This window comes from Bos mutus, chromosome 19 (genome assembly GCF_027580195.1).
Source record: "Bos mutus isolate GX-2022 chromosome 19, NWIPB_WYAK_1.1, whole genome shotgun sequence".
Classification (NCBI taxonomy): Eukaryota; Metazoa; Chordata; class Mammalia; order Artiodactyla; family Bovidae; genus Bos; species Bos mutus.
In genome coordinates this window covers 24,689,178-24,714,578 of record NC_091635.1, presented here as the reverse complement: position 1 = coordinate 24,714,578, position 25,401 = coordinate 24,689,178, and the positions used below count along the sequence as shown (strand labels likewise).

The 25,401-nt window shown below is 52.2% G+C and overlaps 1 protein-coding gene and 1 long non-coding RNA gene across 2 annotated transcripts in view; one reads left to right on the top strand and one right to left on the bottom strand.

Annotated features, from left to right (window-relative positions):
- Window positions 1-1,094, top strand: part of LOC138992107 (uncharacterized) — a 5,874-nt gene extending 4,780 nt beyond the window's left edge. Inside the window, exons 4-5 of the long non-coding RNA XR_011467984.1 lie at window positions 365-415; window positions 954-1,094. This is a non-coding gene — a long non-coding RNA (uncharacterized lncRNA). The remainder of the gene's footprint in view (window positions 1-364; window positions 416-953) is intronic.
- HOXB3 (homeobox B3) lies at window positions 43-25,401 on the bottom strand. Its single transcript, XM_070389734.1, is given in 6 exon segments — window positions 43-1,191; window positions 2,045-2,390; window positions 2,392-2,641; window positions 5,548-5,635; window positions 22,994-23,171; window positions 25,247-25,401. Coding segments are annotated over 3 exon segments (1,281 nt in total). The 5' UTR covers window positions 2,494-2,641; window positions 5,548-5,635; window positions 22,994-23,171; window positions 25,247-25,401; the 3' UTR covers window positions 43-358.

Genomic DNA, 25,401 nt, shown 5'->3' with positions numbered 1-25,401 from the left:
TTTTTAAAATGTGCTTCTTTGCCTGTTTCCCTATCTCCTCTTCCTCTACCCGACTCCCTAAGGTGGAATTCCAACTGGATATTGCTGGAGGCCTAGGGTTGATGGGGTCATCTCCAATCTGCTGTAGATTCCTTTCCAATGGGTTGGCAGGCAGACTAAACAAGAGCTGCAGGACTTAAAAAGCAACCTCTCAGGCCAGGGGGAGGGGAAGGACCTCCAGGCCCTTTCTTCCCAGGAAGCCTGGCTGCCATCTCCCTGCCTCCTCTTTCAGACCTCCCGACTGCACCCAACTCCACAGCCCCCGTCCCTCCTGGGTCTTCTCCACCCCAAGACCTGCTCCTCAGCCCTCCCTCTCCCATCACAGGTGTGTTAACTTGGGCGCTTCTTGGATTCTACCCTGAGGAGGAGGCGCATGGTGAGAGGAGAGGTCTGTGTAGGTGGGGTGGGGGTCGCAGGGTCCGTGGTGCTGGCTGGGGGCCATAGGGGGCGCCCCGTTGTAGTCCAGGTTCCCCGAGGGGTGGTGGGAAAGGTGGTTGAGGCCGTAGAGGGAGGGGCCGGCAGGGGGCGGCAACGGATCCGCGTAGCCGCCCCCGCCCACGTACACGGGGCTGCCCTGCATGGTGGGCGTCCCGTAGGCGCCCCCGTTGGTTTGAAGGACGTGAGGCTCGTAATCGGGCGCCGGGGTCTGGGGATACTTCTGCGGGGCGCCGCAGCCTTTGAGGGGGGGCTGGTAGTTGGAGGGCAGCGCATAGGCATTCTGGTGGGCTTTGCCGAAGGCGGGCGGGGACGGGCTCTCATAGCTGGGGGTCATGGAATGCAAGGCGTTCATGAAGCCAGCCGTGGACTGCATGGGCTGCGAGGGGCTGCCGGCGGGAGAGGGGCCCCCCGAAGACGAGGCCAGGCCCTTGGCCTTCTGGTCCTTCTTGTATTTCATGCGCCGGTTCTGGAACCAGATCTTGATCTGCCGCTCGCTGAGGTTCAGCAGGTTGGCCATCTCCACGCGGCGCGGCCGGCATAGGTAGCGGTTGAAGTGGAACTCCTTCTCCAGCTCCACCAGCTGCGCGCTCGTGTACGCCGTCCGCGCCCGCTTGGAGGCCGCAGACCCCGGGGGGCTCTTGTCCCCTCCCCCGCCGCCGCCCCCACTGCTGCCACTGCCGCCGCCTCCTCCGCCGCCGCTGCCGCAGCCCTCCGCTGGACCCGAGGGGGAGGGGTGGGAAGGGGAGAAAATGAAATAAAAGATAATTACTGAACACGCCGAAATTGAATGCATCGTTTCTTAATAAATCCAGGCCTGGACTCGGAGGCCCCGCCGCCCTCCCCTTCGCGTCCCCGCCTCCTCCTCTCCACCGCCCCCCGCCCCCACCCGCCGCATTAGCGGACACTCTATAATAGTGGCATTTATTAAGAGACCTGTTCTCCTCTCACTGCCCCAGCTTATGAAAATTTGATCATGTCACGCAGACAGAGCCGCATGGCCATTTATTTAGGGCTGGATTTTCTCGCACACGCTTTCTCCCCCTTTTTATCCCTAGTTCCAGGTGTAGAAGACACTCCTCCGCCCTCCACTGCGCCCCGTCCTGTGGCCCAGACAGGTGCTTGAGGAGAGCTCCTGGGCGAGTCTGGACATTCTGGGCAGGGCACGGAAATGGAGCGGGGGCGGGGGGGTGGCAAAGAGGTTGCCATGCCTGGAGGCCAAGACCGCGGGCCGCCCGAGCGATTGTGATTAATACCCACAGTAGTAATACTTAATAACAATCAATCGTTGACGACTCTGCATCTACTGGCAGCGTCTCGTGACTCTGCGGCCTTGCAAAGGGCTGAGGCCGAGCACCTGGCCTTCTGGACCTCTCAGAAGTTCAGGTGGAGGAGGGCAGGAGGGAGAGGGTGCTGGCGGGGTCAGGGGTCGCCAGGTGAGGGGGGAGGGTATGGGAAATGCGCCGTAGCTGCCGCCGCCGCCTGGGCGCCTAGGGGCTGGGTGCTAGAATAACAGTGACATTCCTGGCCGGGACAAAAGCTGACGACGACGAAGCCAGAGAGCCGGTACCTGTGCCAGGGGAGCTGTTTTTCAGCTTGGACGTTTGCCTCGACTCTTTCATCCAGGGGAATATCTGTTTGGTGAGGGTGGAGTTGGAGCCGGCACCGCACTTGGGGGGGCCGCTTTTGCTGGGACCGCCCCCGTTACTGCTGTTGCTAGTGGTACTGGTAGGTGCGGCGCTGGGCGGGGGCGAGCCGGGCGGGGCCGGCAGGGGCTCCGAGGCCAGGCCCGGCCTCATGCAGCTGCCGTTGAGTTCCTTGCCCTTGGCGTTTGGGGCGACGTTGCCCAGGGACTGCAGCGAGCACGCTGAGCGCTGGTAGTCACTTTCCAGGTGCGTGGCGGCCTGGAAGGGGGGGCTGAGGGGGACCGTCGTAGCCGAAGCCATTGCTGCCAGGGTATGAGGGGTAGCCTCCGAAGAGTGCTGCGGCGGTGTTGTCGTAGTAGGTGGCTTTCTGCATCGCTGGGTGAGGCCCTGGTGGTGGGTGGCAACTTGCAAGGGCCAGATACCCTCACGACCGGACATTGGCACCCCTTGGGGTCACGTGGCACGCCGGACCCCCCCCCTTTCTGCCCCCCTCCTCCCGGGATCTGTTCGTAGCGGTTGACCTGCGGGGTGAGAGAAGAGACACGGGGAGAAGAGGACTGGGGCTCGAATCCATCTTAGGAACTGAAAAGGGAACTGACATCAATAGGGTTTTTCTTCTCCCCCACCCAACATCTTCACAGCAGATGCTGAGGCCGCTTGTTTGGCCTGAAATGGATTTTTCTTATATCAGTGCTTTAATTTTAAAAGAAAAAGCCCACCAGTTTTCATCTTCACTTAAAAAAAATAAGGACTCCACTCCTTTGGGAACTCTCTGGATATAGAATCTTACTATGGCAAGGGCCATGGCTTCTCTCCTGCCTGCCTACTAGCCCCTGACCTTTCTTCTCTCTCCCTACACCCGCCCCCCAACTCTGGGATAGGGTGGCTCAAGGGGGGGGGGGACTCCAAAATAAAAGCATCATCAACACCCTCCTCTGAGCTGAGAGGCCTCCTGCTTTTGCCCCCATCTAGGTCCCTTTCATCCAAGCAGAGTCTAACCTGGAGAAAAAAACTGAGGCTGAGGATCGCTGGTAGAGGCAGCAGGAAGAAGCAAGTTGAGCAGGGAACCTTCTGGTGTGAGGGAGCCTCTCCTTACCCTCCCATCTCAAGAAGCAGCACCCTGACCCAAAATTTCCTGAAGATTTTTAACCTCCAGAGCCAGTGGAACTGAGCCGCCTCCATGGCCTTTGCTGCAGGTACCACCACCTCCAGTCTGAGTGTTTGCTAACCAAGTCTGGGATCCCACAGCCAGCGGCCCCCATGGGGCCCCCAAATGGAACAGGATTGTTTCTTTGGTGGGACTGGTTGGTGCTGTGACCATTTGGCTAGGTCTTCCCCCACTCTGTTTTTTTTCATCAGGCATAATTTTTTTTACCCACCCTTTCCTTGACAGTCTGCTTCCTTTGATTTTTCCAAAAGAAGAAAAGAAGAAAGAAACTGGGTAACTGCTGGACTTTTCTACAAAGAGATGGGAAAGTCTTTCTAAAACAGAATTTTTTTCCCCTAAGAAAAAAGAAAGTAAACAAAGCAATCTAAGCAATATTATCTGGGCTGGAAACTGGGTGCCCCTGTTTACTGAAGTTCTTTGAGGCAAAAAAAAAAAAAAACTTTAATGCAGGCTTTTAAAAGTGTGCTGGAAAAATAAAGGTTCAAGCTGTCACAGGATTTTGTGTATTTCTTCCGAAACTTCTGACTACATCCCCCCAAGCTCACCAAATCTGTCTTCTCAACTCCTCACCATCACTTTTCATAGAATCTTTAGATTGACCCTCTCTTCTGACATATGAGTTTGGACTAGTTAAATCTCATTCAGCCCAGCTAGTCAACTCCAAAGAAAACTAAAAATAGGAAAATAAAAAGGGAGTCCAGGTGAAGGAAATCCCTCCCACACATAAATCCCTTCTTAATGGCACAGATTTATACTCAAAAGGGAGCTGGGTAACTCTGAGTTCCGATTGGTTTCTGGGAAGAATTTGTTTCTGGGAAACACACAGGGGTCTGCAAAGCAGGAGGTCCTTCCAGGGAGGAGAACTGGAGTTCAATTGACCAGGCTGACCCAATCCCTTTATTATTATTACCATTAGCCTCTGATGATTTAACCAAAATTAGCTTCGGAGCAGCCCTGGTTGAAGGGGGAATTAATTAACAGGCATCAGTTGAGTTTGTTATTAATAGATAAGAGAATGAAATAAAAACGTTGGAGGGGGTTGGCTGGCTGGGCCCTGGCTTTATTTAGTCTAAATGATTGTTACAGCAGTAATGATGATGATGATGATGATAGTTATAATAAAACAATAATTTGACTAGACGCCTGGGGCCGAAATTCCTGTCGCTCCCCCTGCAATGAACTCGCAAACCATTGCAGAAACGAGGCCAGGCGAGTGTGGGAAGCAAGAAGCTAGAGACGTGATAGGAAAGAATGGAGGCTCCACCGGCAGCCAGAAAGGGCCGGGAAGGTTTGTGGATGGAGTTAGTCCCTGGCTGCTGCTGTCGCCGCCGGGCTGTCTCGGCTGCTGCTGCCATGGTGCCTGGCGACAAGCTATGTTGGCCAAGGAGAAGAGAAGCGTTCAGGACGCAGAAACGATTTAGCAGCGGCAGGTTCCAAGCACACCCGGCCGAGGACCAGCCCTAGGGCGGCAGCAAGTTTGGGCGCTGAAGGTAACTAAATTAAAAGGCGCCTTAGCAACTCCACACGGGGACTTTGTCAGGCCCGGCCGGCCGGAGGGCGCACACAGAGGCCCGGCTGATGGGACAGTGAGAAGAAGGAGAGGTGCCGAGGGGATCCGAAACCTGGGGATCCAGGAAAAGGGGGGTGGGGTGCAGTTCTACCAAGCCAAACACATCTATTTCCCTTGCCTCCATGTTGAAAAAATCCAGGCTCCATCTGGCTCCTCGGGAGAGAGAGAGGGAGAGAGAGAGGGAGGGAAGGAGACGGTGGCTCCCGGCTTCCCCCCAGGGTCTCACTGGAGAGGGGCGGTGAGCCACCCCAAGAAACCCACTTTTCCAAGCAACCCCCGCCCCCAAAAGCTTGGGAGAGTAACAATAGCTGGGAAGACCAGGGAGAGGGGCTAGGCCACCTTCCAGGACTTAAAAAAAAAAAAAAACACATAGAAAGAAGAGAAATAGAACAAAAAAGGAAGAGAGAAAAAAGGTTAGGCTCTTCTTAGCAGCCGGGCGAAAATTCAGTCCAGATCTGGCTGCTGAAAGAAAAGAGAAGAGAAAAGGAAAGAAGCAGGAAGAGAGAGGGAGAGGGAGAGAGGGAGGGAGGGAGAGAGAGAGAGAGGGAGAGAGAGAGAGTCGCTGCGTGGAAGGAAGCTTAAAGCTTGTGAACTCTTCTTGAACCGAGATTGGAGTCATATGGGCCATAAATCATTGAGACATACTCTCCGCCATTCACAAACTGATAGCCTATTTCAGTCCAGCTTACCTTAGCCACCGACGAGGGGAGAACAGGCAGACATAATATATATTCACATCGAGCCCCAGCGCGAGCGGCAGGCGAGAAATCTCCCCTCCTTGAAGGCAAAGGAAAAAAAGACCACTGTTTAAAGCGGCGTCGCCCCCCTCCCCAATAGCCACCCCGGCTGGGGAGCCCGAGGGGCAGACCGGCCGGAGGAGCCGCTCGGCGTCCGCTTCAATTCACTCGGCTTAGGAGCGGGGGTGCGCAGGAGGGAGGGGGTAGGGGAGCGGGAAAAAAATAGAAGATCGAAAGGTGCTCGGGCGGCTCAGCTCGCCGAGAATCCAGCTCCAGGCTCCGGCACGGCCAAGCCGCCACAGTGCGGTTGCCCTATAAGACTGGTACGCCCTACTCTCCGTAACAATGGCCTCTGCTTTTGCACAGGGAAAAAACCACACACACACACACACACACACACACACACACACACACTCACACATACATACACAAGCTCACACACACCCCCACCTCTCCCCCTTTAGCAAGCTTAGATGCCTGATAAGGAAGGAAGGTGATGGTGGTAATGGGGGAGGGGGGCATTTTGAACGCCCCCCCCCCCGTTAAAAAAAAAAGACTGAGAAAGGAAAGAAGGTAGAGCTTTTAAGTTTTGTTTTTGTTTTTTAAGGACAGGTAAATTTTTAAATTCAGATTTTGGTGAGGGAGGAAGAGGAGCGCAAAGACAAGGCAAAGCTGGTGGAGTTCACAGCTCCCCACCACCACCACTAGTAAACCCTTCTGTCTAAGCGGAGAAGTAGCTTGGCCTTGCGGGGGTTGGGGGGGATGGTTCCTGGGTGCCCCTCTGCATTCATTTGCAGTGGGAACACTAGGACTTTTTTTTTTTTTTAAGTAGTTTCACTCTTGTGGGACTGGTGGCTGAGTCTCAGCAGTCTGTTTGTTCTCTCCCCCACACCCTCTATTCCTCTTCTCTCCCAGCAAATCTCCTGGCCCAGTTTCCAACCTGGGGTGGGGGGAACTAGACCTTTCTTTTCAAAAACCCCCTCCCATTTTTGAGAACAGACAACAAGCGGTGAGTGAGTATTTCAAAAATCCAGACCATCTTGTAGGGGAGGGTGACAAAAGGAAGACCTTGTGTTTAGCTTGAGTTCCAGACACTGCTGGCAATAAAGAGGCTGTAAGAACTTCACGAAGAAGTTTCTGTCAAGATTCTCACCTCCGGATAGGCAGAAGGGGCTAAGAGGTGATAAGGACATTTGTACTTCTAAGAAGATTCAAAGAACCAGCAAAATGCCTTAATTTTAAATGCACTGGCAAAAGAGATGGAGGATAGTTATTTTTATTATTATTGTTCAGAACAAATCTGTTTACTTCTCTTAGCTCTGCAAGATTTAGGACTCTTGAAACAAGTGAGGAAAACTACAAAAGCTCAAGTTGTCTTAGAGTGCGTTTTAGAAGGGCAGGGAAAGGCTAGGAGGCCTGTAGGAGGAAGATAGGAGGCAAGAATGTAGGTGTCTGCAGATTTGGGGCGGGGGTGGGGAAGAGCCATTCCTGGTGGAAGAAAAAGACAAAAAAGCACCAGGACTTTTCCAAAAGCAGGAGTGTTTGCAACTTGGCAGAACTGCTGACTCCGGGCTTAGAGGATAAAATAGAAGTCCGGCAGTTTCTCTTTTCTACGAAGGCAGCTTGGAAAACTTGTTCTCTTAACTCTGCGTAGACAGAGCCAGCTACTACCCTGTGATGTCCTGGTTAGAATCCTTGGCTTTTGCTTTTTCCCATCTGGATGGACCAGGAGAGAAGGGACTGGGAGAACAAAGGTGAGAATGGTTTCCAGCTATTGTCTCCCTTCCAGGAGAGGGTGGCGGTATCTGGCAAAGCTTCCCTCACACCCCATAGCTCCCCACTCACTGGCTTTGCTTTGGGCTGAGAAAGGGTCCTACTGTCTACTCTCATCAGGTGTGGCCCCTGGCCTCCTCCAGTCCCCACTTCTTTCAGGCCCACTAAGTCAGGCTTACTTCGTGGGCTGGAATAGCCAGTTTTCCTGGGGCCCTGATGAACTGGAGTGGAGAGGGGGACTCTGGCCTTCTTAACCTCCAGCAAGGAACCCGTTGAAGAGTCTCCTACTGTGAGGTCCCTAGGATCCTAATGCCTGCCTAGAGAGTTGGTGGCTGAGGGTTGTGGGGAGGTGAAGATGGAAGGTGGAAGCCATTTTTCTATGTTTATCAGTATCAAGAAAAGAAAATACCCAAGCTGGACCCACTGCTGGGGCTCAAGCCAGGACCGTCAGAGAAAGCAGTTAAGGCTACAAAGAGTCTGTCCTGAGATCTCCAGACCCCGGTTAGAGACCTGTTGGACTGGACTTTATGTAGCTCTAGGCCTGGTGGGTCAGCGACTCACTCACCCAGGATTCTAGAGGTTTAAGAGACCAGCACTTTTGGATCTTTTCCTCTCCCACATTAAAAAGTCAAGAATGTACCTCAGACCCTCCAACTCTTCTAGCTGTTACTGCCACTAGAGAGAGAGAGAGAGAGTCATTGTGAAGTTAAGAGGAGGATCTGGTCACTTGCGGGACCTGCACGGCTTCACCCCAATGAGTAAGACAGAACCCAGGGACATCCAGTCAGTTGCGGGCCTGCAAGAGGATCAGCCTGGAGCTAAGCCAAGGGCAGAGGAGTTTTCCAAACACAGCAGTGGACCCCTCCCCGCTCTGAGCCTGGATTCTTGTGGTCCCTTCTGGCTACACAAGGAGGTGGAGTACAGTGGAGTGGGAGCGGAAAAAGAGGGCTGGGAGAAAGAAAGTTAACTTGGAGCAAATTTTGAGAGGACATGCACCCCCAAATGCAGGAGGAAATAGAGTAAGGACTTCTTAAGTAATTCTGAGAGCAAAGCCCCTTCCAAATACTTGAGACACAATTAGATCCCAGTTTGGTTTCCTTCTGGACTTTATTATTCCTTTCTGGAGATTTCTGGTTGGCAGATAGCCCCTTTTGGGGGCTGGGAGGATGGGGGATGAATGGTAGAACGGCAGCTCCAGGGCACCCTTTTCCGAGGTACGTCTGCAGGCTAGAGACCTTCCAAATTTCAAGCGACAGAGTGGGGCAGTGAGGAGCCTGGGCAGGAAACTTGGGGTAGGAAACACCAGCGGGGCTGGAGGGAAGACTTTGAGGTCTGGAAAAGGAGGAGAGAGGGATTTATCATCCCTGATAGTGAAGTCATAATTTAGGGGGAGACTAGAGAGAGGAGGGAACAATCTCTCCCTGGATTCGAGCCGGGAAACTTGGGCAACTTACCGTGTTTGTGTCTGTGTATGTGTGTGTGAGAGAGAAAGAGAGAAATTTTTTTTTAATTTAAGAGAAAGATTAAGACACAGAAACCTTAGAAATTAATAATAAAGGCAAAAATCAGAGAAAATGCCCCCCCCCTTCATAGACATTCTTTCCTGTTTCCCCAGAGCTAGACCACTCACTCCTCCACTCCTAATCCATACCCAGTATCAGGACACCGGGCCCCTAAAATCCCCTTGAGCAATCACGGGGAGGGGGGCATCCTTGGAGGCCATTGGAGATGTCTGTTTCCCTCTGTGCCCAAAAAAACATCAAAGAACAAACGAAAATTCTCCTCTCAATAAGGGCAAACTGGCTGGTTCCTTTAAAATCGATTTCTGGTATCAGCCGTGGGATGACCAAGGGATTTTCCCCACCCCCTGCCCCAGCCTAGCGCCCAGCTCAGCCAGCCCCAAATCTGACTTGCCCGCCAGGCTCCCTGAGAAGCCAGGACCTGGGAGTGGGGCTGGGGGTGGTGAGGCGTTTAGCAATCTCTTTCTGGCCCTGTCTGGGTTCCGGGTCCCACACTCTTCCAGATTCACTGTCCAACTATGTGGCCTCGGAGAGTCGTGAAAAGTACACACGCACACGCACACACACCCCTGAATCTCCATCTCTTTTAAATATTAATGAAATTTCAAAGATGGGGGCTATAAAATGGGAAATGCTTCTGCAAATCGCTCTTGGTATTTGGATCCCGAACTCCCACTTTTCTAAGATGCCTGAGCCAGTGGGAACAAAGGGGCAGAGGAAGGAAGATTTCCCGCCTGGGTGGAGGCTGGTGTAGACCCGGCTCAGTAGAAGCCGAGATCCAAAGAAGAAAAAGGCCGCTGAGACTGAAGTAAATTGAAGTAAATTCCGAGTTGAACTCTCCCCTAACCCCAGGCGTGGGGGCAAGAAAAAGAGGAAGACAAAACAAGGCTCCCACAAGGGTTTGCAAAGTCTGCTCAGTGAGCAAGGAGGCCACGCCAGTGCCCCTATGCCGTGGACCAAGGCGGTGAGCAGCGCCCAGTTGGGTTTGAGCTTCACTGTATCAGGGGTCCCGCCTCACCCAGAAGCTCTGTCCCGGCCTGACAAACCCCACCCCTGTGGATGTCGAGACAAAAGGTGGGCAAGGCAAGAAGGAAAAGGGCAAATCTTGGACAGCTGGGGGCCTGGGGTCAGGGGTGGGTTGGGGGGTTTGGAGGGGGATTGCTGGGGAAGGAAGACAGAAGCTGACGAGGGAGGTACAGGGCCCAGGGAGTTGCTGCAAGGGACTGACTGCGCAGGTCTCTCCTGACAGATCAGATGCCTCTCTCCCACTGACCTCTGTTTAGCAGACAATAACTCATGGGATTAATGACCAATCAGTGGAAGGCCTCCTGAGCTGCCTCCAAATATAAAACTCCAAAGTCAGAATGGGATAGGCCCAGAATCTGGGCCTGCTGGCCCTTTCGTTTTTTTCTTTCTCTCAAATAGGGTTTGGGGTGAGACTTTAAGAAGTCTCAGGCAAAAACAGACTGTTTCCTCTCAGGATTATCTGATTTCCAGGAGCTCTGATTTCCAGAATCCCCCCAAAATGAATTTGTTTCTCCTCTCTTCCCACTTCTTCCACCAGAATTCATATCCCTGACAACACTTCCTAAGGCAGTCTGGAAGCCGCCCCTCCTCTGCTAGCCTCCCCGTAGCCCTGATCCTACAAGAAATCTCCCTTCTCACATCCAGGCCACTTCTGAGAAGCCCCCACCTCTTTTGAATTTTATCTTTTTTTTTTCTCAGTTAGGAGAAGAAATGGAAAATAAGAGCAAGAAGACAGGGATCATCCACCTTGCAGGACTTCTGTCCTGGCTTCCCTGGGAGGAGACCTGGTGTAATGCCATGGCCCCCTGCGTCCAAAGGCTCAGGGGGGCAAAGTGAGGCTGGCAGTGGTGATGGTGGTCTCCTGTCTCAGATCTAAATTCTGAAACCATAATTTGGTCCCTGGGCTGGTGTTGGAGGGACTTCAAAAGCTGTTCCCAACAACTCCAGCCTCAGCTCCGAATCCTGGCAGAGAAAGTGCTCTGCTCTTTGAGGCTGAGCCCCTCCTTCCCTAGCTCCCCTCCAAATGCCAATCATGGCCCAACCCAGCTAGCTAGCCCCACCCACTGCGTTCTATCTCCAGTGCTCTAGGCTTGGGCTTCTCCTCTGCTGAGAATAAGGACACCTTCAGGAGGAGGAATAGTCCAGATTCCAGTGGATTTCCTCGAGTCAGTCTGAATAACCATGCACTTCTCTGGACATATACAAACTTCATGTATACTGCAAATATGCATGCACATAGCGACTTCTATACTCAGATGCCCACAGAACCCCAGAAGCAACAAAAAGGAGTTGCTCCCAAGCACTAAAGAGTTACTCAAGGTCAGAATTGGGAAGAACTCAGGGAGTGTCCTGTCCAATGCTGCCACTGCCAAAGATAGAGAAACTGAGGTCCAGAGCCAGGAAGTGGCTTGCCTAAAGTCGTACATAAAGGATAGGTTTGGGAGTCAGGAGGCTTGGATTCTAGGTCCAGATTGGCTGTGTAATCTGAAGCAGAGACTTCACTGGGCCTCAGTTTTCCCCATCCCTAAAGCCAGATCACATGTGTGGAGGGGAGGGCTTGGGCTAAACGATCTTCCCTTTTGAGCTGACAGTTTGTGGTTCTCTGTGTACTGATGTAAAAGTGAGTGACAACAAGCAATCATAAACTGATTTCAGATAATAATGGGTACCATCTCATCCAAAATCAGACTATTTCCTCTTGGAATTTAAATGCTTACACCCCCACAACTGAGTGCCAACCCAACTCCTGAACCCTCAGAGGCTAGTGCACTGGTTTTTACTGCCTTTCTGTGTCGAGGGTGGGTTATTCTCCACCTTCATCACCAAATCAAAAGTACTATTTTCGGACATAGCAACCTGAGCAGTAAATAATTAATTTGTGTAATTAGAGGAGGAAGGCTTCAACCTGGCAATTTTTAACCAGGAGTCAATGCACCCATTGTACCAGCCTGGCCTTCTCACCCGACCCCCAACTCTACCCACACACCTACCAGCTTCCCCAACTGCCTCCCCCTACTGGGAGACCAGCATTCCCAGGACTGCCAGCCAGGGTTCATGGAGTCAGACTGTTCCCTCCCCAACAATGTTCCATTCTCTGCCTTCTCCCCTACAGAAACTGGTCTGCCTGCAGCTGCCCCTCGAAGCTAGCTTTCCCGACCCCCTAAAGCTGTGCTGGGCTCCAGGTACAGGCTCTCTGCTCTTGGGACACATGTAATCCACCTCCCAGCTCAAAATGCCCCAACAATGCAGCGAGTTTGCATTTCAAGAAACTCCCATTAATATCAATTTACTTCACTGAAACCTCGGGTTCTTCATCAAGTTGATGATTTATGATAAAATCAATTAAATTACAGCCACTTAGGGCCCAGCCGCTTCCTCTCAGATTTCATTGGTGCGGGGCCCAAGTGTCTGGTGGAAAAATGCAAGTTTAGCTGGAGGCGAGGAAAGATAATTCTGCGGCTGAGAAAATTTAATGCAAAACAATTTCCAGGCAAAGCCCGGTGTCTGGACAGAAATGCAAGAGCCACCGGTTGGCTAGCCTGCGGAAATAACTATCTGGGGTCAAAATATTTTTCTCCCACCCCCATCATCCTGCATGGCTCCTTTCCCCTGGTCCCCTTTGTGCTCACCGGCCCCCTCCCAAACAGAGATTTTGGGGGAATTTGAGCAGTACTAGTGGAACCCCCACCAGCCTCAAACCACCAACAGCCCCTACCACTTCAGGCCTTTTTCTCCCACCCCCTTCCCAATCCAGCTGTGCTCACTAATTCCTTAGTCTTGCATGGCAAAGTTAAAGGTTCAAAGTGAAGATTAGGCAGCGTGGGCAGATGACACAGAGGGGCCAGGGACCAGGCCAAGTGGGCACTGCTGCTTGTGGCTGTGGGAGGACAGAAAGCACAGACTGCAGCAGCATTCCCCCATGGCGAGGGTACGAGGCAACAGAGAATGTCCAGAGCAACCAGGTCCTGCGTACCCAGACCTGAGAACACCAGGTCCCCATGCAGCTGCCGATGTGCTCACTTGTAAAGCGATGCTGTACCCGACAAACCCCGACCGAATGAATACACATGTGCACTCACACAAAACACACCTACGTGTGTGTGCTTGCACACTCCTTACACCTCACATCCTGCCCCTGCAAAGAGACAGCTCCCACCATTTCCCCACATCTGGAAAAATAAATCCCAGTGAATCAACCTGGCATCGCCTTCCACTCCAAAGAGAGAGGCTTCTCCCGCCTCTGTTCTGTTTGGTTTTTGGTTTCCAGAGGAGGCAGGGAGTAAACACAGCTTCTCTGAAGCCATAAATCACCCCGTCTCCTACCTTCTCAGTTTAACACCCGTCCTTAGCGCAGCCCCTTGTAGTTTCAGCTTCAAATAACCCGCGAGGTGCTAGTAGGCTCTGACCATGGTGGCAGCTGGACTTTGGGAGCAGGACCCAGCCGCCCCCCACACCTCAGCAGCTGCCCCTCACATTTGCCGCACAACCCGGAGCTCCCAATTCCCCTGGAAAACTCCCCGCAGCTTCCACCGCCCTTCCTGAGCCCCAGCGCTCCCCAGGCCCTAGCCGGGTCCCGTCCACACCCCGCATTCCTGCACACCGACCCGCACCCTACGCCCACCCTCACTGCCTCTTCAACTCGCCCCCATGTCTGTCTCGCACCGATCCGACTGTCCTCCTAGACCGGGGCGCGGGGATCTCGGGCACCCCGCTCTCACCCCGAGCCCGGCCCGGAGCCCGCACCTACCTGTGCGGTTCTGCTAGGGCGCGGGCAGAGGCAGGCGGCTGGCCGGGCCTGGGACCCGGGGCGCCAGCGGGGGCTGAGCGGCCGGCAGCATCCCGGCCCCACCGGCCGACGCGGGGAGAGGCCCGGAAGCACTCCCCCAGCCCGCCTGCCGCGGCCGCCGCTTTGTTCGGCCCTCGAGGCGGCGCGCGGCCGGCCGCGTGGGGCTGCGGGAGGCTGGCGGGCCCGGCGTGGAGCGGGGTCGAGGCTTCGAGGCGTGAGCGGGCCGAGCGGCCAAGCGAGAGGAGCGGCGACTGCCGGGGCGCGGGGAATCGGGGGCGCCATGGCGGAAGGCGGGCGCGCAGCGGCTCTTCAATGTCACCGGCGAAATGGGTTCCATATGTCCGGCCCGGCGGAGGAGGGAGGGGAAGGGAGAGCATTCTGAGCAGGACGGGACGGGAGCATGGGGGGCGCGACGGGGGAGCCCAGCGGCGGCCAGGGGAGGGACTGGAGAGGCGAGCAAGGTTTTCCATTTTCCCTGGAGTTGTCTAAAGCTGCTTAGGCTGGTGGCAACTTTCCACTTTTCCTTTTCTTTCCAGAACGATGGAGAAAGAAGATTAGCGAGGGCAGCATCCATGTATTCTGGCCAGGGCTTAAAGGGAGAAGATGTGGATTGGAGGTGAAAGGGAAAGTTCTCAGGCTGCTGGAAGATCAACTTCTCCCTGCCCCTGAAGAGGGAAAGAAGAGACCAAACGCAGGAGGGGGAAAGAGGCCAAGGAAGGAGTCCCAGGGTCCTGGTGTGAGAGACTGACAACAACCAGCAGCCCACCCCAGGGTGGGATTCTCTTTGGGAAGATTCCAATCTTTAAGTTACTGAAGATGGTGGTGGAAGAGGAGTTTGAAGTGCCCAAGACATCTTGGCCATTCTCAACACCAGTTCCTACCCCAGCTGCTTCACACCTGATTTAGCACCCCCGGGGCCTACTCTAGAGACGCTGCTTCTGGGATGGCCTCGGCTTTGGGCAGCTGCCTGTGAGAAGGCACAGAGCCTGGAGGAGCTTCCAGACCCTACAGTCCTTTCCTCAATGCTGCCCACCCCAAGGGGATGGGCTCTTTCTCTACATGTCTATCTCTATTTGTTTTTCTCCTCTCTCCCCCCTCCCTCCCTCCCTTTCTCCCTCTCTCTGCCTTTTCTAACCATCTCTGTGGTCTCTGTCCCTTTCTCACAGTCTTTTTGTCTTCTCACACTCTGCTTCTCTCTTTGTCTTTAGTGAATTTGAATGGGGCTTTGCTAAGGACTTCAACTTCGGAGTATCTCCAGAAATCACTTCTGGACTCGATTAGGCTGCTCCTCTGGGTAATGTGAAGCCCTTGGTCTAAGGGCCCTGTCCTCTTGGGGGTAGGGGGGTACTCATCCTTCTGCCATGGAGACATCTCCTACAGAGAAGGGGGCCAAAGTGAGTGGTTTCCTTTCCACTTCCCTTCTCACTTAACTCTTGTGTATGTACCTATCCAAATTGGGGGGTGCCTTCTGCCAGGACAGCCTCCCTGCCCCTCTGAGTGGCCTTTGTCTCTATTCTCCCTGTCATCCTCTCCTTGGGCTCTGCCTTGACCTCCCTCCTCAGAAAGGGAAACTGCTGCTGCTTCTCTCTCTGGGACCCTCTCTTTTTTCCTTCTAACTTTTTTTCCTTATCTTTCTAACTCCTCTGCTCATTAAAGCAATGGCAGCCCAGCTTCTTAAAGGCACAGGAATAAACACTATAATTATATACACAAAAGTGGACTCCAGCAGAGTCTGGGGAGAAGATAAGAGTCAGCAGCTTTCTTAAAGCCCCTTCTATCAAATACATTCTGCCCCATCTCCTGAACAGCACAAAAGCCAATGGTGTGTGTGTGTCTGAGTGCAGAACTGTAAGAAGCAGGGCACTTCATGGCTACATGAACCAAATGTTTAAAAAACAACAAACCTGCTGATCTGGAGGGTAGGCCTATATGCCTGGATGGAGGGCATCAGGCTTCACACAAGGAGATTTAGCAAGGGGCCAGAGACTGACTAAAAGATAATGGTAGAGAGGGATGTTCTCCCTGCTTTTGTCTCCAGGGGAAGAGAAGAGGAGGGGGGTATCCCCAGGACCAGAAGAGACAAAGACATGAAGGGGGCAGAAAGAATGGAGAGGAAAATCAGGGGGGGCGGTGGTGGCGGATATCAGGCCTCCACTGTGACAGGGGGCGACACAGAAAGGGGAGTTGGAAGAACAGAGGCAAGGGCCTGTGAGGTTGGCTCCCAGCTCTCCTCTGGCCTGTCCCAGGGAGCAAACCCTTCAGCCTTCTTCTGCTATTCCCCACCCTCCAAAACAGGCTGAGCTCAGAAGCTACCAACACCCAACTGTTCCCTTCCCCCTGGCTCAGGGATTTTAAGACTTCAGCCTCAATCCTGAAGCACTGGATTGAGGGTGAACTCGCCCCCATCACTTCCCAGGTGAGGGAGAAGGAAATAGTTGCTTCCCACACTGAGGGGTGGGGGGCTTCTCCAACACCAAGGAAGGGGTCCTGAAGCCCCCTATCCCTCAGGCCTCTCTGCTGCTCCTCCAGTCCTTCACACCTCCCCATGCTCTCCAGCCCTGTCAAAGCTGCCCTTGAATCCAGTCTCTCCCCAGCTCCTTTTAGCGACCCATCCCAGCCAAGGTCTTGGCCTTCTCCTTCTCTTTCTCACTGAACCCTTTTCAACCCAGACTCCCAAATTGGGAGGCCTCACCTACCACCCACCCCAAATGCTGTCTGTTCACAAGGACAGGGCTCAGTGCCCACTTGGAGCAGAGCGTGGGAGTGAGTTCCTAGGTGGACTGGGGCCTAAGCAGCCGCTCCAAAGCACAGCTGATGCCATGAATAATTAACACCTGGGCGCGGCATCACTCTAATTTTCCTGCTCAAAGGTTTACACTAGCAGGCAGAGTTAAGTATCACAGATAATAGTGGCTATAAAGTCAGTTGGCCGGGCTCCAGCCAGGGAAGGAGATGCTAGCAGCCCCAACGGAACTTGGCCAAGGTTCTGTCCCTCTGCCTCTCTTCCATAACAACTTTGAGGGGGGCAGTGCATAACATCCCTAAAAGCCACCTCTGGCTTTGCTCTCAACCGGCAGCCTCCTCCCCAGTGGGGAGGTACTGTGACCTCTCCCCCTCCCAATCTGTACCCCATTTGCTCCCTCTTTGGATGGGGACTATGGAGAGGAACATACCCTGTGTCCTGAAATGCTCTCCAACTTTCTGAGACCACCTGGAAACATTTCTCTTCTAGAAAAACTTAAGAGAACTTTTCCCTCCTTTAGCCCTCAACACACAGTCCCTCACCGCTGAGGAAACTTTCTTTGTTTCAGGAGGTCGAAGGAAGGCTACTAGGGTGTGAATTCACTTCCTTGTTTTGTTAGACAGAAGGGTGGGGAGCCAAAGCTTTCAGCTTCCCTCCCTGCCCTTCAGCCTCTGCCTCCATTGTCTTCCCCAGCTTGGGTAGCTCCTATCCCACCCTCAACTCTCTGTCACACAGGTCAGTCCTATAGGTTAAGCTTGAACACTATAACCAAATCCCTCCAGCCCCCTCCAGTTGCAGAGGACTTCTTTTTGGTCCCCATGGATTGCAAACATCTTTGCCTTCAACTTCAGTAATTTCTTCTCCTGCCTCCACCTCTCTTTCCCCCAGGCTCCTTCTGCCTTCAGAGTTGGGTTCTTTACCCCTGGCAGCATCGGAGCAGCCAAACTCCTGGAGGGGAACCGCTGAAAAATGAAGCTCTGTCTGCTGCTGCAGGAATGTTGGCTGTTATCAGGCTCACAAATATAATTTTTATATTAGGTCGTGGTCTTTGACTGGGTTTATATGCCAATGAGGCATTTCTAGTTTACCAAATTTATACAAATCTCGCCTTAATTGATAATCACAGATGCTGTAATTTAAGACCTCCAGCTATAGAGCTTTCATATTAACTGCTGATATATTACTGTAAATCGTCTGAAATAACCAACTCCTGGGAGCAGAGCAGAGAGAGAGGAAGTGCCTCCAAGAGTGACTCTTTCCCGGCCGCAGAAATAGCCCAGCTTCCACATCATTTTCTGTGAGAAATGATTTATCAAAGACATGGCCATAAACAACACAACTCGCTCACAAACACACGCAGACGCGCACGCACGCACACACACACACACACACACACAATGGCTGGCATGCCGGCCGAGAAGCTGACACCCATATTGCTATAAATCAAGAAAAAGGTTGGAGGAGAGGGAGAGGGAGAGAGAGAGAGAGATAGAGAAGAGGAATATTCCTAAAATCTCTATGCAATGCCTCAATGGGTACAAACACACAGAGCACCATGTGAAGAGAAATGGCAGGAAATGAAGATGGCTATTTGTCACATTTTACGACAATAACATTAATAACAAACAATAAATTTACATGGACATATAAGACGCGGTAGGTAGTGAGAAATCCCTTCTACTTACAATACCCCAGCCCGCGGTGTGGCTCCGGCTGCGGGGCTGTTTTATTGCTGCCTCCCTCTCTTTTTCTCTCTCTCTCCCTCTCTCTCCCCCTCTCTTTTTTTTTCTCGGGGTACAGGCTTGTTTTTCAAAGGACAGTTGAATTGCACGTCAGAAACAGGGAGACCGAGCCTGTGATTTTCCTGACGAATACATATCTATTCTGCAACCTCGGCATTAATTATTTAATGAATCACGTGACCAGGAGGGGGAAGGGGGTCTTTCGATTTCAGGCTCAAAGGACCACTATGACCTTCCCCTTCAGGAGGAGAAATTTTCCTGCGAAATAGGTTCCCCCCAACCCACCAATGGAATAGTAGCCAGTTCTCTTTCCCACATTCATATCTGTATCTGCTGTTTCTAACAGCATGTTTCTAACACTTCCTAACCAGCATCCCCCCCAGACACACACTTACCCACAGCCCACCTCTCCTCTCTCCCTTCTTCTCCTGCTTCTGCTTAGTTTGTGAAGGTGCAGAAATAGTCTGCAGGGGCGTCTCGGGGGGTGGGGTGGGATGGGCACAGAGTCCTTCTCCAAGCCCCTGGATTTCTCAGCATCCAGTTCCTCTCTCTACATCCTTTAACATTAACATTCTCCCCAACTCTATTTTACCCTTACTCCTAGGATATTTTAGTGGGGCATACTCCCCCTCTTCCTTAAATGACCAACAAAATTTCTAAAGGGACCAGCTTCAAAAGAAACATTTCATAGATCCAGATTATATGTGTATAAAGAAGGGGGTTTCTGGCTTTGATTCTCTTTTTAAAAAAATCTTTTGTGGTACCTTTTGAAAGGGCAGAAAGGGGACAGGGTGAAGAGATGACTTAGGAGCTTCCAGAGTTGAGAGTAACCACAAGGGGGACTTTTTTTCCTTGTGTTGTTACTGTTAGAGGGAACCAAATTCTATTGAGAATACGCTCTAGAGACAAAGACCTGGAGTAAGAAGATTCCTACACAAAAGAAGTGGGCGCTTAATCTCTGGATACTTATGTCACACCCTGCCTCAGTCACTCCCCACCCACAACACACCAGTGAAGACAGCTAGAGGTTTGAACTGGAGGGGAGCAGAGGGAAGAAAGAGGCTTTGAAGTTGGCCTGACAGCCCAGTTCCTATTTTCCAGGTGTTAGTACCCGGCCCCCCAGCTTCCAATCAGCACACAATGGAGACAGATCAATAGGAAAAAGATGAGGGGTTTCATACTGAGGGGTTAAACACCAGCGCTGATAGAAGAAATCCATCCCCTCTGCCTAGAGAGAGACACACACAGACTTCTTCATCTCAGATATAAACAAAACAGAACATCCCTCCAAACCTTCACATACAGCTTGGCGCCAGAAGGAGCAGACCAGATATGACCAGAGTCCCAGAATCGAATCGGAGTCTTTGGCCACGGGGTGGGATGGGGTTGCAAAGGGAAGCAGAGAAGACATTCCTGAAGGAGCCCCTCGTCCAGCCCACACTTCCAGCCTTATCTTCAGCAGCTCTGGGGCAGCCGCAGGGGCCGGCGGACAGGGACGAACAGATGTGGTTTGGGGCGGGGGCAGGGGGCCGAGGAGCCGCCAGCGGTTTATCTGGAGGGGTCTCAACCAAAAGCGACTCGAGGGGGAGAAGGTTGAAGACCCAGGTGCCCTCACCACCCCTGAAGAAACCACCAACCCAGGTGGTGTCTGGGTCCAGCGGGAGCGGCGGCGCGGGCCCCCGGCAGAGCACTGGGCCGGCCTGGTCCCCTAAGAATACCGCTCTTAACGCTCGGGTGGGGCGCCGGCGGGCCCGGGCTCTGTAGGGGGGTGATCGGCTTTGATTGTGCAGATACAAAACCCAGACTGGTATTGAATTCAGCCGCGCGCCCGGCTCCAGCGAGGGCAACTCCCTGCAAGGTCCTGGCCAGAGAAATCCATTAAAACTGCCCTCCCCCCAAGAAAAGCAGGCCACTAAAGTCTAAAAGGAAAATAGAGGGCGGGGGCGGGGTAGCAGAGAAGAGAGGAGAGAATATGCGGGAGCATGGGAAGACACCAATCTCAAAACTGGTAAATTCATTTTAAGAACGAGCTAAAGAAAAGCCGGTAACACGGAGGCACGCCGGGCAGGTTCTGTTCAAATGCCCACACTCTTTTCGGATCCTGGGAATGTCCATGTTCAAATAAACAAGCGCCGGGGCGCAAGCAGAGAGCTTTCTTGCTGCCGATAAAGCGAACGTTTATACTGTGAGAAAGGCGAGATTGATTTACGAATCTGAACGCGCCGGTTTTATGGCCGATCACAAATCCGTCAGCGCTCAACTCACGCTGGGAAACTTCCCAACTCCGCTTTCCAACCAGACCCCCCTCCCGGGGCCGCCGCTTCCATGGGAGACCCACCACGGGCGCTGGGGCGGCCCCAGCGGCGGCCGGCACAGGCTAGTCGGGCAACCCCACTTTGCCCAGGCGGGTGCAAAGAGGAGGGAGCGTGGGGAGGGCCGACGAACTGGATGAAGAGAGGTCCAAAGGTTCGGAGGATAGAGGTGGCCGCTAGAATTGTAGAAGGTGAGCCCAAGGGGCTGGGGAGCCTGCCGGCAGCGCTCAGCTCTACAGAGGTTGGGGGTCTGGCAGCGAGGGTGGTGGGAAAGTCCCTCAGGTCCTGTTTGAAGGAACCCCAGCCTTCTCTTTTCCTTTGATGGGCCTGTAATCCTCACATGGCAGAAAGTAGGTTGTAAAGACCCAGGTGACTAGATCTTTGTCACCTGAGCCTATAGAGGGCTCACAACTGGTTATCTGCTCTGAGGAGTTATAGGTGCACATCTCCCCTGAGTCCCAAATATTTTCATTTCAGGAGTCCAGCTTGCCTTTCTGCTGGCTCCCTTTTCTTACCAAGGCCACCAGCCCCTGCACTTGTTAAGCCACCCAGGGACAAAGGAGAGGCTGCCAACCAACGCCAGGCCAGTTATTGCTTGTCTGAGACAGTCCCCAAGACACAGGAGACCATTTACAAAATGCAAACCAACATCCCACATATATCCCAGCAAGGTTCTGTTTCTCCTAGTCTTAACTCAAGGGAACATTTCCTCTTCCCAGCTGGAATCTGTCTGTCTCTCTGTTTCTATCCCCTCCTAAGAGGATGGCTGCTGGTATAGATTTTTTTAAGATACAGCAAGTAGAATTCAGATTTGGAAAGGCTCTCTGTTGAGTTCACATCTTAGCAAATGCTCCATGCATCTCTTAAAAGTTGTTGGAAACTTTGGTTAACATGGCACAGCTGTCCCTGAAAATGATCAGACAGCCTACACTGACCCTTCTCCCATCTCTCTTGCTCCTTTGGTGGGGAGGTACTCTGTGGGCACTGTGAGTAGCTGGGGTGGGATTGGAGAATGGGGAAGGGAGTGACAGTGATTATAGAAATAGCTTCCTAAACAAAGGGACTTCAGAAAATGGGTCAAGAATCTGTGGATTTGGAGAACAGACCTCAAGAGACAGTAACCACAACGGGGGCCCTCTCTCTCCTTAGGACCCAGGGGCTTGTTCCCCTAGCCCTCTGAAGCCCCTGGACCTCTCATATCTGTCTCCCTTTGTCTTTCTTCCCTCAGCCCCTCCAAAGGGACAGGAAAGGAGGAGGGGTGAACTGGACATGGATGGGGGGGGTGTGAATCTGCCTGAGGAAAGGAGCTCTGCACAGAAAGAGAAACCAGCACCCTACTTCCCTCCCCCATCTGAGCTTTTTTTTTGTGTGTGTGTGCATTTTCTCTTCAATGGACTGTAATAGAAAAATAATCCAGAAACTTCAAGATAGAAAAAAAAAAAAAATGTTGGAGTCTAATGGGGGGTGAAGATGGGACATGCAACGGCCCAAGGACCCCTCGCTGCAGAGGTGTGACTTTCCCTTCTGGGCAGGAGGCAAGAGCCAACACAATGTCCAGTCTCAGAGAGGTCAAGGGGCTTCCGAGGTCATTTTGTGGTTCTAATACTGAGCTAATCGCCTAGAAAACGTGGCCTCTCCATGAACTCTCTCTCCTGCCGGCCTCCTACTTCCAAACCCTCAGTGAGTCCCAAGGAAAAAAGGCCAGCACATTCTGGTCTGAGGCAGAGCCTACTGGCTCCTTCACCCTTAGAAGCAGGGCCCCTGAGCGAGGAACAGAGCCCCCAAACCAAGAGAGCAAAAGGAAAGCAAACTAAACTCTGAGCCTTCAGGAAAAAGGGAGGGGGCAGAGTCGAAGAGGAAGATTCTGGCGTCAACGAACCTTGCCTGCAAGCAGAACAGTTTCCTGCTCCAGAGAGTGGCAAATATTTGTCTAGAACCCCAAGCTAGACACAAAAAGAAAAACTGAAGACATCCACCTATACCCACTCCGAGGTTGGGGCATTTCATCCAAAAGCTGCCTTCCATTTTTCCAGGAGGTAGCAGTGACAGCAACTCACCGGTAAACAGACCTGTGGGATACCAGCCCCAGAGTAGACAAGCAGAGTTATGGAACCCACAGGCCACATGTGCACCTCAGCTCAGTACACACACACACACACACACACACACACGTTCTGGGGCTCCCCAGGCCCTGCTACATTTTCTAAAACCAGAAAGCACTTCTGAACTGCCTCCCTATCTTTTCTGGGGGCTTTCTGGGGCCCTAACACCTCAGTCCCAGTCAGATCAAACACTCTCCAGGTGTCAGTCCCTGACCCAAGCATCTGTCATCATAAAAGGCATCAAAACCGGACCAAGCATCCACCATAAAAACCCTGTGAAGATAGTTGAAAAAGAAAAAGAAGGAGGCGAGAGAGTATTTCTTCTTTCCCTTGTAAAAAGAGCTCATAAAACGATTAAAAAAAAAAAGCCAACCCAGGCGGGGGCTTTGTTACCTTTGCGCCTCTCGCCTCCTCTCGCCTGAACTCCACGGATCCCATTCATGACGAACAGCTTCTTCCAAACTGAGAGAAAAAAGTTTTCAACTTTATGGTTCCAAATTTTTTCCCCCTTGCAGATCCGGGAGTGGCGGCTAACACTTTTTTCCCCCAACAGCCGGTCTGCGGAGATTTGCTGTTGAATAATAACAAAGGAGAGAGGATACGTATTTAAAGAAAAGAAGTGATTAATGGTTTTCTGTATAATTCTCACATTTTTCTTAGCTCTTGTCTACACAGAATGGCTGTGAACTTTAAGCTCCATAGAAATCTTTTTTTTATTCTATTCATACCTTCCTAAGGGCAGCTTTGATTTGGTTCTATAGAGACATTCCTGGGGGGGGAGGTGGAATATGCTTTTTAGGAACTATTTTCCCCCTCTAGAAGGGAAGGCCGGCTGCATCCCTGGGCAGCTAAACATCACACCAGCGATTCTACTGAAAACAAAGCTCCGCTCTCAACCTCCAGGTCCAGGCGATTTGCTATGAGTCTCCCCACAGCATTGAAATAGGTGGTTCAAACACCCCTTCCCGTGCGGTGGACCCCAGGCCAGTCTGTCCCGGGGCCCTACCCAGCCTCAAACACCCGGGAGCTGCACACCGGAGAAATGCAAAAGAAATAACAGTAAAACGCGCTGGTGGAATTGGCTATTTTTATTTTCTGAAGGCAGATGGGACTGTAAAATGACTTTGAATTGCATTTGCTCTCCAGAGCCCTGAAATTTTGGGGGGCAAGATGGCTGTACCTGGGGCCACCACAGGACCAGAGTCCAAGACCAGAGCCTTAGAACTTCTCTTGGGCTTGATCCCAAAGTGGCCCAAGCCTCCCCAGAGCTTCTGAGGGTCACTTGCGCCCTCTTCCCCTTCCCCCATTCCATTCTAGGGGTGACTGGGACCTCAGAGACAGAAAGCTATTTGGTCCCCAGTCATACTTTCGATACTTTCTATGAGAAAGAAAATGAAAATTAATACAGGAGCAGGGCTTCACAAAAGAGGCCATTTGTCTTCTTGATTATCTATTTGCTTGTCAGAGTTTGAGCTATGGCACTGGCTAGCTCCTTTGTAATATAAAAATACTCTGAAAACCTGCAAACACCCAGAAACATCTGTGCAAAAAATTAGACTCATTAAAACCTTAAACACCTCAGAGGAAAAGGATACCTTCTTACAGGGAGGAAAGAGGCCAGCCGCGCAGAATCCTCCCTAGCAACTTTAATAAGCAAAGAGCCGTCTGTCTAGAAAGAGACAGCTTTAACCGCATTTTATTTGCTTATGACAAATAAATCACGATATGAAAGCTTTTGCCATACTTAAGCCTCTTGTGTCCTACAATGAAACATTTTCTCCCCATTAGGGATTGGAGTCAGCCCTCCCAGTCCTTTCAATCCATTTTTGGACTACAGGGAAAAAATTTAAAACCCCAAACAAAACACACCCACCCCAAAAGGAAAACACACCAGCTACCACAATTTGCAATCCTCTGAGAGAAATTCCCATTGGATCCTTTGAAAAAATTCCTCAACCACGTAAATGTGAGGCCGAATGGACTGGGGTACTTAAAATATACACTGGGTGGCATTGGTCTGCATCTTTACATCAAGATTTTAACAAAAACACGCCGTGCTGATCACAAGAAACCAAACATTTATTTCTATTGTCACTCTGTACATGACACACATTTTCACACCAACGAAGGGTTCTAGACTCAAGCAGCCCCAGGACTAGGAAGGGGCCTGGTTTGGAATGTCAGAAAGAGAATAGGAGAGAGGACAGACGCACATGACATAAAATAATAATAATAATAATTAATAATCATCATCATCAATGCAACAATGATAAACTATGGGAGAGGTCTCTGTAACCTTATCTCCCAGATGGGAAGGGCATTTTATTGCCTAGTTTCACATTCACTTTCAATCTAGGAGAAAAGGCCTCCACTGCACAACTCTAGATTGGGGAGAGGGTTGTGTCCAGCTCCCAGAAGGCAACTGGCCTCTCACCCCGCCAGGCATGGCTTGACCTTCCAAAGGAGGGCCCTCCCGGTCTCTGGGTCATCTTTTTCTCTCGGACTCAATTACCCTGCCCTGCTCCTGCGCAGCCAAGGCACCCTACGTCCACCTGTCCCCAGCCTGTCGTCCCTACCCCGGCCCCAGGTGGAAGGGGGGTGAACGGGCATGGAGGGGGAAGGAGGTTGTGTGCGCGTGTTTGTTACCGTGGCCAAAACACTGTGCTATCTGGCAGTCAGAGGATGCTTTCGCTGGGTTTCAGGAATGAGGGACAAAGAAAGAAAATCCAGACTGTCTTCCAAGAGCGGCAGCAGCAGAGGCGGCGGCGGCCGAGCCGGGCCTCATTTGTTAGCCGGGTGTC